This window comes from Geospiza fortis, unplaced genomic scaffold, assembly GCF_000277835.1.
Source record: "Geospiza fortis unplaced genomic scaffold, GeoFor_1.0 scaffold23, whole genome shotgun sequence".
Classification (NCBI taxonomy): Eukaryota; Metazoa; Chordata; class Aves; order Passeriformes; family Thraupidae; genus Geospiza; species Geospiza fortis.
This window is the reverse complement of record NW_005054303.1, coordinates 6,766,154-6,779,441: the sequence shown is the minus strand read 5'-3', so window position 1 is coordinate 6,779,441 and position 13,288 is coordinate 6,766,154. Positions and strand designations below refer to the sequence as shown.

General features: G+C 38.8%; 1 protein-coding gene across 1 annotated transcript in view; it reads right to left on the bottom strand.

Annotated features, from left to right (window-relative positions):
• Positions 1-13,288, bottom strand: part of MARK3 (microtubule affinity regulating kinase 3) — a 53,744-nt gene that overhangs the window by 11,927 nt on the left and 28,529 nt on the right. Inside the window, exons 12-16 of the mRNA XM_031066185.1 lie at positions 12,496-12,649; positions 10,812-11,029; positions 5,501-5,604; positions 3,008-3,082; positions 692-856 (exon numbers count right to left, since the gene is read on the bottom strand). Coding sequence (XP_030922045.1) covers positions 692-856; positions 3,008-3,082; positions 5,501-5,604; positions 10,812-11,029; positions 12,496-12,649 — 716 coding nt within the window. The remainder of the gene's footprint in view (positions 1-691; positions 857-3,007; positions 3,083-5,500; positions 5,605-10,811; positions 11,030-12,495; positions 12,650-13,288) is intronic.

The following is a 13,288-nucleotide window of genomic DNA, read 5'->3' as shown; positions in this document are numbered from 1 at the left end:
CAGCAGGAAACACAAAACGCTACGGTCTACGGTAAAGCGTAAGCACACACTTTGATATAGGCCCAGGTTGGAAATACCAACGTTATAACAGCACCATATGGAATCAAAATTCATAAGAAGTTAGGATTAAGAGGCTGCCGAAACAGAAACCTACATAGGCAGAAAAGTGCAACAGGAGTATCCTGGAAGAGACCAGATAAACCAGGCCTACGGTGTTTTGCTGAGAAGACTGATAAAAGAATAGACCGGTAAAGTTTCCTCCCAGGAAAGAGAATAGGTAACTTTAATGTCTCTCCCTCCACGTTCTGTACATACATCTTTGAAAGTCTTGCTAATTTGAAAGTATCCTACACAAAATTAATTTGAAAGTATCCTACACAAAATTCTCTACAAGCGAACTGCTCCAAGTAGTGAAGTCCTTCGGGATACACAGTTAAAGTCTCCCACAAACTTTGACAATAGGGAATGTCCAATACTCCTAACAATAGGAAAAAATTAAGGTTCACTATTGCAGGATTATGTCACAGACAGCCTGACACACCACAAGACAAATGTAAACGAGACTAAAAAAATGAGGAAACACACATCTTGTGGGCAAAATATACTAGAACAATCTAGGACTAAAATTCCACAGCACAAAGTTAAGAAGCAGTGGGTATAAGTTAGTGTCACAACGATTTCTGGTTCTTACATAGGCCTGAAGTTATCTGCGCCATTGTCTATTGGAGGCAACATCATCTTCGTGTGCACAGAGGCTGACATGGACATCGACTTCTGATGTCGCAGCCGAACACTGGAGAAGGATGTGGTACAAACTGAAGCAGGGCTAGCTGCGTAAGCGAACATTTCTGTCAGGCTGCGAGGGGGTTTGGGTTCAGGCAGAGGCAGAAAGAAGAGCATGATGGACCAACAACAAACTACTGCATAGAAAAAAAAAAGCAAACTTTTCCTTCTATTAACTGGTTTATCAAAAAACACGAATTCAAACAGCCCTCCTCTTCTAGGTAACAGCAGTAACTGCCCTACACTCCCCTTAAAAAGCATCCTTACTTACATGGTACTGGACATGTCTAAAAGATCCCCTTAAAAAGCATCCTTACTTACATGGCATTGCACACCTCTATGTGCCCATGCTCTTACCATTAGCATTAGTTTGCAGTGATAGCCTCCTTGATGTGCAATAGCCTCCTTGATGTACAGAACCTAGTAACTCAGAATTCTATGCCAAAGCTCTATGATAAAGCACTGATGGAACTTGTATTGCTCTTAACAGTAAACTGCATTAAAACCCCCACCAAATGCACTTTCCAAAAGACTCATGATAGCTCCATTACTACAGCAAAATCCTTTGTTTTCAGAATGTTAAAAGAAATTAGTGAAAGCTGGGCAAGCTGTTAAATCTACATCAGATAACTGAGAGACTTCACAGGTACAATCAAAGCCAAAAATACCATGATCTTTAACAACTCCAGAGAAGCCAAAAGAAAAAAGCTGCTAATAATGAACCTGTACGTGTAGTAGGCACTGAACATGCTTGCTGCTCCCTGAAGAAACAAGAATGACTGTTGAAGAGCATCTTGTATTGCTTTGACCATGAACATTAAATTTTCCAAATTACCATTCAGGCTTTGAAGGAAAGTATAGAGCACTGTCTTAGCAGAATGGCCAGTAAGCTGCCAGCTGCATGGTATGTTCAAATAGGAACATTAAATTTATTTATTTATTTGGGCCAAAATACTCCTTGCAGCCTTCACATTATCTAGTAATGATAAGGATAGGAGAGAAGTGAGAAGCCACAAGATGTTCTGGGCCTTTCAGACTACACTACCACCTCATTCACCTGAAGTTTGCTTTAAAAGTAAGACAGCTATAATTCAGAAATTTTGCTCGAGGTTAAGAAATCAATAATTCTCAGTGACAGTTTCATGACACTGCATGCTCACTTCCAAGTTACTTCTTGGTTAGACACAAAATCTCAAATCCTGTTACTGAATTCTGGTACAGCAGACTCTGGAGAGAAGAATGTCAGTGCAGCTACAAGTGTCAGCTTCCCCCTTCTCAGGCTTGGCTCCCAAAGCACCAGTGCAAAGCACCACACAGCTCAGACATCTGAACTGTTAGCTAAAATGCTTAGCAAAACATACTTGGTTTTGGTTTGTTTTTAACTTTTCAGGATCTGAAAAACTTCATCTGAGTCACACATGCATCTCAACAATGTTGGATCCATCAGGATGACAACTAAAGCACTACTTAAAATGAAGCCTTCGATACAGGCCCAGCATCTACATTACCCCAGGGTTTTAAGGAATATTCAGAAAATGAACATTCATCTCAAAACTAATACCCTGAAGTCACAAAACTGGTCACTAGTCTCTCAAGCTCTTCCAGCTCATTTCCTCTATATTTACTGCAAAAGATAAAGAATCTAGTTTTACAACACAAGACCCAAGTTTTTAGTCACCTGCCTCCAAAGATGTGACATCTAAAGGTATCAATAAAGGACCTTCTCCTCCTCTGATGCTTTGCTAGAAATCAGCTTCTTTGGATTACTAGCCTGGGAACACAGGAACAGTGAACTAACAATCACCAATTAGTGCCAAGGCTTATTAAAAATCTGAAGCTATTGTAAATCATTTGTGTTACAAATGATTTAAAGCAATTGCCTATCATTATGAAGAGTGCTTCATGAGTCCCCAAGTGCGTTAATTAATGCTCAGGCCTTGGAGGAAAGCCAAAGTAGTTGTCTCCAGCAGAACGCCTGTGTCAGCCACACAATGTATTAAAGAGAGATGGGAGACTCAGAACTCTTTGCTTCTACCAGTCTGGCATGAGTCCTCAAGACTACTGTCTCCAACGTCAGATCTACTGACTATTGATTCTTTAAAGGTTTCATACTTTCAGAAATAATGCCTTCTTAGAATTCAATGTGCAAGATAAAAGCAGAATAACCAATGTTTTAACACTTTCTCTACAGAAAAAATAGAGATTTTAAATGCGTGCATCTTGCCTTTTATGGTAAGTCTCCCAAGTTTTCACTGAGTCAGTCAGTATCTCAGTAGCTATGGAAAATCTAAAATCTAATCTGTAATAAACCAATTACAGCAATTACTCTAGCCTGTAACATTCACCACCAAAAGACATTTCAAAAGCACAGAAGTAACTTCTAACTAAACCTTGGATATGTACAAAGCCCAGGTTCAACTTCAGATCTTGCTTTACAGAAGAAAAAAGAACAAGTTTCTAGAGTTACTTTCTGCCAAGCTGAGAGTACAGTAGCATTAAAGATTAATTCTGAAGAGCCAGTTCCATCAATCACCATGTTGATTTTTCCTGCATTAAAGGTCCCTGCACTTTATGTGACCAGTCAATGCTTTATTCAGTTACAGCAACAAAATACATTCAGATGCAAATTCTGAATTCTGTGCCAAATCACAGTAATTCTGAAACTGTGTCAAAATGATCATGCAGTTTAGCATTGAAGCATTTCAGACAATGAAAGGTCTCCAACTGTAATACAATTAGCAATGCATTCTCATTACTTTTTCTGGTTTTAACCTCTATAAAAAGTAATTAATGTAATAATCATAAAATGCATGATAAAAGCTATAAAGACATTTTTTACCTGTGCAAATATAATTCAGACATTTTAAATGACCCAAATAAGGATAGTTTATAGAAAAAGCAAATGATGTTTAAATATCATATTTACAATAAAAGGTAAATTACACAAGGATAACTAATTATGAATATAAACCACAACTAATATAGTTGTCAAGTGCTACTCAATCTTAACTTGGAGTTTAAGGTCTATATGTGACAAACCAGAAAACATCAGTTTCCTGAGAAACTGGAAGCTGAGGAAATAAAATTATTTCATAAGATAGCTCTTTATGAGTATGAACTTACTCCAAATTAAGGCAACATCTAAATCTCAAGCATTCCTAGTAAACAATATCTAGTAGCTTTTAAAAATGTAATAAAGAAACTGTAGGCAAGATATTAGTTTAAGGATGAATAGAAATGGTATTAAACCAAGTAATCAAGTAATAAAAATTTATCGAAACTATTACAGACAGAAAGATTAACTTTTTCAAAGAGTGGAAAGAAAAAAGCTATTAACATATCAAATCAGAGAAAGGATGGTGACCTTTACCCTAAACAATTTGGTAACATTAACAAGGGGTAACCAGTGAAGGCTGAGACAGGCACACTAAGGGACAGCACCGAAGAGCTGGGCTGTACTTCACAAAACAGGTGACTGCAGGCCCAGCTGGCCAATTACACTTCTGGCAATCTTCAAACTTACACCTGACTCCTCCCTTAAGCACTTTCCATTTGCAGAAAGCTAGGAGGAAGAGACAGGGTCAAAATCATGCTCTTTATCCCTAGGCTCCAGGAATTAAACAGGGAATAGACAGGCTTTCCAGTCAACATCACAATTGCTCATCAACTCCCAAAAGGAGGGAAAAAAATTTGTGCAAAAACACAAGTTAGAAAATAGGTATTTTCTTCCCACCCTTTACAAAATATCATATTAGGAAGGGCTGGAGAAAATTGGGAAGCACAGTAGAGGGGTTCACATTCTTTTAAGTACCAGCTATCTGAGTGCTCTCCTGGCAAGGGTTAGCTACTTAATTGTTACCATCTTCTGACAGCAGTAAAATTCTGACAAGAAGGGCTGGAAATTAAAACACCTCAGCCAGGCAGGGAATTTGGTGGTGCTCCTCCCAGCTGCTACTCTATACCTGATATTTTTGTTCACTATAATATTATTTCTGACAGCTCTTCTCAGTCTTCACAGGCTGGCAGTAGATGTGACCACAGTGCCAACACATACAGTGGTTAGCTCCAGTTCCACTGTATGCTCTACTCAGGCCTTCATTCAGCAAATTAAAAAGAAATGTGCTATTTCTCTGACTGTTTTCACTCAGAATATGGAGACAGCCTGAGGAGGGAAGTAGCTGATTTCTGTGAAGCCTGGGAAACAATTAGACTGCCAGAGTATCACCAAGGAACAGTTAGTCCCAGACAATGGTGGATCATCATTTCATCTTCGCTGAGAAAAAATTACCTTTTCCCTGAGACTTTGCAACAAAAATGGTACTTCAAATAATTCCAGTGAAGCAAGTTTAGAGTGAAATATAAAAAGAGAATGGCTCAAGATTGTAGTCTGACACTGAACAAGGCTCTTCTGCAAGCATATGCTGTTTGGCCACAAGAGTTCAAAACACATTTAAGATGAAGCTGCTATAAATATTTCATGTATTTAACCAGAAATTAGAAACTTCCTTTTACATTTTAAGTATAAAGACTATAAAATTAAATATAGGAAAAAACCCCAAGCCCCAACATACTTACAGGTGCTCCATAACCAAAGATATGTACTCACCTTTCATTATGCATTACATTAGAATACCACTTATTTTTAAATTAGGCATTAGAATTTTTTTTGGAAAGGTGAAGACAAGTGACATACACCATAGGAAGACATTTCATATACCTGTTTTCCTTGCCATTTTGTATCACTGAATGCCTATCAGCAGTGGTTCTTTCACTACAAACATAAGTGTTGCGGCGTGTCATTGCTCCAGGGGTAGTATTATTCTACAATTAAAAAACACAGGTTTGTTATTCCCCACAGAAGGCTTTTCTGAAGCTAGTCTGCATATAATAGAAGGCTTTTTACTTAATGCTAGTTCTACACAGCTCTAAAACTTAAAATAATTCTAACAAGTTGTTCTTGTATTTCATACTGATGGCTCAGAATTAATATTCCTTAAAGGTTTTAATTACAAATGTTCCGAATTACAAATTCTGAGTATATACAGCATTCTTCTACATCTGCATAGCCTGTGTCTTTATAGCCTATTTTTAAAATACTTTACCACTTGTAGCTTGGAGAATTTTCCTTTAAGTTAAAATCATGTCCTTAAACAAGACAGGAAAAGCAAAGACTTAACAAACAAATGTGGCAAAATTCAGTGGGAAGATAAACACGGACTTTTAAATATTAAGATACTATGAAACACTAGACAAGTTTTAAAAACAGGGAAGAATAAGAGACAAATTGCAGAGAATTTTAGTAAGACATTTTTTAAAATACACATTTCAATACAAGCATAATACATTGAGGACAAGAGAACCAGGGGGACTTAAACTACAGACCTTACTTTAGAGGGGAGAAAAGAAATAGAATTACTTTGCCTCTGTCTTTACAGAGAAAGAGGGTGGAGATATGCCCAAGTTGGCGGTCAATTTTCCAGGAACGACTGAGAAGCTACAGGTAATTCACAGATAACAGAATTATAAAAAGTTAGATGCAATTACTGTAGGAAAAGCAGGGTGGTCCAGACAAACATGCACCCCCAGGTCGTAGAGGAAGTAAAAGCTGGCAAGCCTTTGTATTTTTTTCTCCCCACCCCAAGAACAAAACACAGGAAACTGCAAATGGTTGAAAAAGTAGAAAAAAAACTTGAAAAGTTTTCTTGAAAGAAAAGGATCACGGGGCAAAGCAGGAAGCAAAAAAGGCTATAAACTTCAAACATCACTGCTGGGGAAAGTCTTGGAGGAGGTCAGCTTAAGGGAATGACCAGTCAGCACCTGGATAAGCACATGTTGAGTAAGGAGGGCCACTAAGAATCAGGCAGGGGACTTCATGCTCAACTAACCTTTTGGAGCTCTTTGAAGAATTATGCTATGACGGACAAGGGAAACTCAGCGGATTTTAAAATAGCATTAAGAAAAGGTTTCGCATAAACGGTCACAGGAGAGAATCATGGCAAGAAGGATTAAAAAAAAAAGAAAGGAAAAACTAGTTCAAGCACAAAAGCAGAGTAGCCAAACCTTTGCTGTTTCCGAACCTGAAATAAAACTGTTAAAATGGAGTATTCTCAATAAATACCAAAAGCTCCTCCAGTGCCTTAAGGCAAAATATCTGCTATCTAGGGAGTCTCAAGCAACACATTCCCTGACCTATTTAACCTTGAAGCCATCTTGTCTAAGGGACTGCTGACCTGTTTGTTACACATCTTTTTACACAAATGTACAGTGTAGTGCACAAGCTCCTGGTGTTAAAAAGTACAAAGACAAAGGATATTTTAGATTGGCAGAACAATTAATTAACATGTTAGATGCATGCAGCTGTCTAAAGGGTTCCCAAGTATTCTTCACTAGATATTCCTTATGGATAAGCATGTGGCAAGCATCACATGCCTTCCTGGCCCTTTCCTTGTGCTTTATTCCTCATACATCCCTTGTCTTCATATACATTTATTTATTTTTAAAAACCCCACCACCAATTCTTCCACTTTGACATTTATCACTGTATAAACTCCTCTCTCTTTACTAAACATGCCAGCAATGAAAGCTGTGCACCTAAGGTGAGGTTTTGTTTATCTGCTCTTGGGAGGCCACATTGTGCAGGACACTTCTTGGAGGCCTCACAAACCAATGGTACAGCAAAATATTGCTTATCAGTATTTGCAGATCATTTTGTTCTGTGTTCTGAACATACTAGAGGATGAAGCACCTAGAACATCCAACACTGGTCTTCTGGTGGGAAATAAGCGCAATAATCAGTGGCTTCCTTCTTTCCACCTGCTCCCTTTGAACATGAAATATTGGTTTCCCTTGAGAAAACACCACATAACATTACAATGTATTGTCATGTGGCACATCTGGAAAGACAAGATGGCAATCTCTGTGCTAGATCAGACTTTTAAGACTATGCATTTTCAGGTTTGGGAGTTTTGGTATTCATATCTGAAATCAGAGGACTGCAAGGACATGCTCTCCCAGCTCATTCTGAAACGCAAAGATGGAAGCATCAGTATACATTTTTTCCTGTTTGACTCAGATTTCAGAGGTCAGAGGAAGAGATTTAAGCACTTCAAGGTTTCAAATTTCAGTTTTGGCAAGAATAGTCTTGGTATTGGGGCCTTTACACTTTCTAGTGTATGACCTTTCACGATTCATCAAGGAAGCTCTTCAGCTGTGACTTTTTGTTCAGCCAATCTCCAGACTGTTAATCTCTGGACATGACTAAATAGCACAGGTGCACAGCACTGGAAACTGGTGAGAGCAGCATTCCCTGATGGAATGGCAACTCCCAGGGTCAGGGGTAGCTGCCTAAGTTTGCCTTCATGGCATTGTCAGCCTTCTTTGCAGGAGGAGCTGACACAGTCCAGCACATGTTGAGACTTGTGAGCACATGCACAAGGTCCAGTCACTGCACAAAGGATGAATTTGTGGTACAGAGTCCTCCTCTTTTCCTAGAGAGAGTCTTGTGTGCACTGCTCAGGCAGGCTATATCCATTAAGAGACACCAGGGGAAGGACTGAAGAAAAACTTTAATAAAAAGCTTCTGACTTACAACAGTGAACCAATGTATTTAGTTAAGAGCACTAGTATGGTTTTTGGTCCTGGATGACTTTTCAAATGTACCACCTATTCTCCTCTTCCAGTTTTCTCAAAGCTATTCTCAGGATTCTGGGACAGCTTTACTACAACATTAAGGAAAAAATCCAAAGCTCTAAGAAACAAACAAGGAATTATTAAAACATAGATATACCAGTTCCTGCTAACTATCCAACGTCTGTAGCAGGTTTTCATTATTAATGTGGTATTTGCCCAAAGAGCTTGAAGATTTTTGATCTGTACTTGTCCAGCTTGCAGAACAATTTTGTTTACAGGAGTTTAAACACTCTTATCAACTTTAGAAGCACAGCTTGGAGCCCCTCACTCCAGTCCCAGACTCAGCTATCTGCTCTCCAAGCACAATTCTTATCCTTAAGTGCAGGCTTTTATGCTAGGTTACTCAATAATAGCAGCACACACCTGACTAAGGGTCTCCAGCAAGGACTGGTTCTACTGCTTTTGCTGTTCTGTGAAAATGTTAATTGTTTTTATAGGATATTTTTACATCTCTGCAGTGCTTTTCCATCATATTACAGATTTCAGGACTTCAGTGCTCAGTAAAACAAACTCTTCACCTCAAACTTTTTTCAACCTCAGGACAATATGATAACTCCTGTGTTTTTTTCCTTCTGGATGCATGCCAACACTGTAAGAAACAGAATTCCCTACTCAGCTGCAGGAAATGACTAAAAAATCATTTTTTGAGTGCTTCCCTTCATTCCCAATAACCAGAAAGCCAAAGTGTCGTCTTTGCAGTCTTTTGCAGGGGGGAGAAAAAGGAAAGGGAAAAAAAAGGGTTTGAACTGTCTGGTGTGAAGAGCTATAAACAGAGACAATTTTAAACACTAATTATTGAGTGGCAACACAAGTCCGATTTCCTGTTCACCACCTGGTATCACTGCTAGTAAAAGATCAGCTGGACCAGTTGCACACTGAGTCAGGGAAGCATTGTCTGGTTATGAGCAGAAATTTCATTTCAGGTACAGTAGTAAGAAATTTGAAAAAAGCCTACTGGAATAAATCCCCAATATTTGGGAGTGGCACAGAATAGAAGATGAAAAGATACTGAATGTAAAGTGTGTTGTAACTGTGACATAAATCTTTTGAACAAGGCACCATACAATACCAAGTGAAGCCTAAAGTAGGACAAAAACTGATTTGATTATCCTACTATTTTGAGATTCAATAGCTAAGAACTGTGTTTTAAGAGAAAACCAAATCTGAATGGTTTCTGGACTGATCAAGAACAAAGGGAAACTGTGGAGGACCACAAAAACAAAAAGGGTCCCCCAAAATTCTGAATTCTTGTTCACATTTATGAATAACAGCTGCTACAGTAGAAGATGTGTTTTTCCAAGGAAACTCTTGGGCTGATATCCTTGAGTCAAGTCACTACTAGCCACTGAGTCAACTGACAATACAGGGCCAATAAAGTAAAACAAGTTTCATTTCACTTCTTTTGCTTCACTGTCCTGCAGCTCAGGAAGTTATGTTCTCATTTGCTGTAAGTAATGGTGCTAATTATTATGACCAAAGAACTGTGACAGCTTTGTGGGATGAGTTTAAAAAAATAAAAGTTCTGTTGCAAGTTGAACAAGTTAAATAAAGGACTGAGAAATTTTTCTTCTGAAAAGCAGGAAGTTTTTCAATACAAAATCCCAAAGTTTTAGAAATTAAATGTCACATGACTGAAGCATTATGTGAAAACAGATTTCCAACTTTGCTTTGAGGGAGGAACCACAGAGAACACAAGTTAAAGCCAAAATTAATAAAGGAATTTCTTTCTTTTGGCACACTGCCTGTTGCTAAACCATGAACATTTACTATCTTGCTCCTTTGTATATTTTTATTGTTGTTGTTGTGGTTTAGAGGCAGGTGGGGGAAGCCCACAAGGACAAAAGCCAGCAACACTCCTTTTGAATACAGGCTGAAATACATCTTTGAAGGGTTTTTAGAATTACATTTCTTTGATATTCTTAACAACATAACTATGACTTAAAACAGTAATGTTTGAGGACAAAGATTAGGTGGCTCCTTATACACATGAAACTATGAAACAGGATAACAAAAATAGAGATCTCATTCTTCTGTACAGAGGCCACAGAGGACTGGTTGGTGATATCAGGAGTAACAGAACTACCTTTTTTTTGTTTTACTTTTTCTTAATACCCAAATCACATCTGTTTACTAAGACCTACTAATGCTAATTATGAATACTGACTACTTCAAGACTATTAAGAGGTAACTTGAATAGCTGACACTGCAAGAGAAAAATACCTACATTTACTCTTGATAAACGAAAAGTAAAATCAGCACCATTGAAAAAATCACACATTTAACACTTTTTTACACCTCAAAAAAATTAAAGGTTTTGATAAATAAACGTTTCTACTTACACTAGGGACAGCTGAACTTTTCTTACGTTCAGGAATATCAGCCTTATTGGGATTGCTGGCATTCCCAAGCATTGGGCTAGCTGGTGCAATTCCTCTTCCTGCAACAGCACTACTGCTGGATTTTCTTGACTGAATTCCTTCCTCTTTGAGGTCACTGTCTGTGGTACTAGTCTGGCTTCTTTTAGGATATGCCACTACTGAGGGGATGGATGGTCCAGCTTCAAAAACAAAAGAAACAGGAAAAGGATTTTTCTTCTCAGAAGTTCGGTGACTATTTTTTATCACACATGAGAACCAACACAGTTAACACTGGGAACCAGAGTTGCAAAAAGATAATTAAATGATTGAAATAGATGTATTTTGGGAAACAGTAGAATATTGTGAAAAACAAAAACCTTGTAAGGTGAAGGTACACTTGATTTCCATGAAAGTTCCAAGAATTTCATTAAGGTTTCTCATTTGGCTTGCTAGAAAAATACTTTAGAGACATCTTAAAGACTTAACAAGCAACTGACTCATTCAAACCAGAGCATTCCTCATTAGCACAGAGCTGCCATGTGCTGCTCAAGCCAATTTCCTGAGACAGGCAGGTGGTGACACAGCCTGGGGACACAGCAGCACTGGTGGCTGCTGCTCTGTGCTTCTGCACAAGTAGCAGTGGCTCAGCCTCCCCAAATGTGCCACGAACACACAACTGCTCCCACACCTGAGAATGAGGAAGCCCCTTCAACAGTGCCAAGCTCCCTCCTGCTTTAACAGCCTCCTGGACACTGGGTAAAGTCTGTGGGGTGTGTCAGGATTGTGTTCTCTGACATCTCACACCTCGGATGTTACCTCTGTAACATCAAGTTACATCAACTTCTTAGTTAAATGTTTTAGTAAGAATTAATCAAAAAGTGTATGTATGTATATACACAGACATAAAGAATACATATAAATGCAGAAACATATAAATATATAATATGTGGCTAAAACATGTTTTACAGGTATCGAAAACCCCAGTAACTGGCATCCCAGAAGACTCCCCAAACAAAGCAACCTCTGAATGCAGAGAATGCCTAAACTGGGATTCCTTTCATGAGTTAAGTGTCTGAGCAGGAGGATGTTTAAGACATTTAGAAAATCCTAATCTACTACATTGCACTCTCATTAAGCAGAAAAGTTGTAAGTTTGTCAGAGTCATTGTTCTTCAGAAATTGAATTCCTGGGGGACAACCAAGTGACACTAGCCTCAGGAAACAGGAAACCAGAAATATTGGCAAACTGACATTTCTTCAAGTTTTAGACACAAGCTGACCTACTAGTGTCAAAAGAAAACAAAAGCTGAACAGACATACAAGAGCATGGGGGAGGAGTGCTGTGCTTTTCATGAAAAAGGGGGTTGCAACATTCTCTTCAATTTGTGTAACAAGATTTTGCCAGCACAGTCAGGAATTTATGGGACAACACAAGGCAGAACAAGAGAATTAAGTTGGTGTATTCAGTGCTCCTCTAAAAGCTCTTTTGAAGGTTTTATAACAAAACCAATTTAAAAAAATAAATTATTCACTAAAATATTTAAGCACCATGCTGTGAACTATGCTGTTGTCATCCTCCTTACAGTTGGGGGATGGAGACAAATTCAGAAACTGAGCAGAAGTGGAAGCCACTGTACTCTGCAAGGCTGAAAATGAGAAAAGCTCACCGTGATCACTGTACCGCCGCTGCTTCTGGCTGGAAGATACGCTTCTCTGAACTTTGTGATGAGGAGATTGTCCAGTGCTATTATTAAGATCACTACTTGGCCTAACTTTGGCAAGTGAAAGATTGCTGCTGGAGCTTGAATCACTTGCATCCAACTACAATACAAATGAGAGTGTGAAAATGAGAAGTTCGGACAAAACAAATTAAAACATCCCCACCACATTCTGGGAGCAGGAACAGGGGGGTGAAAGGTGGCTCTGCTAGATGGGAAATTAGGCATGGGCAGCTGCTTAGAGGTCCCACCTTCTTTAAGGTTGTTGTACAACTGTCTTAGGTAAAACTCAGTGGAATTTGCAGCTCCTCAAAGGATAATCAGTAAAGAAAATCCATTTGTCCTTTCAGAACTCTCCCCTCAGTTCTCCAAGATTTTAATAGGAAGAGAGGATACACTTTGTAGAGGCCATCACACCAACTCCTCCAGCAGAGGAACCAAGAGCAGCTTGCTGATGCTGAGCCCTCTCAGCACTGTATGGAAAGGTAATGTACTATGCAAGAACTCTTTCAGGTTGGTCAGTGCTGCTCCTTGGTTCTCTTAAAATAGTTACAGCTGGCACTTTCACACCTGAGCTCCTAGACTAGCCAGGACAGTGACTGCTGAGCAAACAGGGCAGTTCTGGAGAGCCTAAAGGCAAGATTCACTGGCTCAAAATCAGGTGAGACCAAATCTGCTTAATTTGGACTGCTGATGAGTAGAACAATATGACTTTAAGTGCAAAGGATTTTTGTGCAGGAAT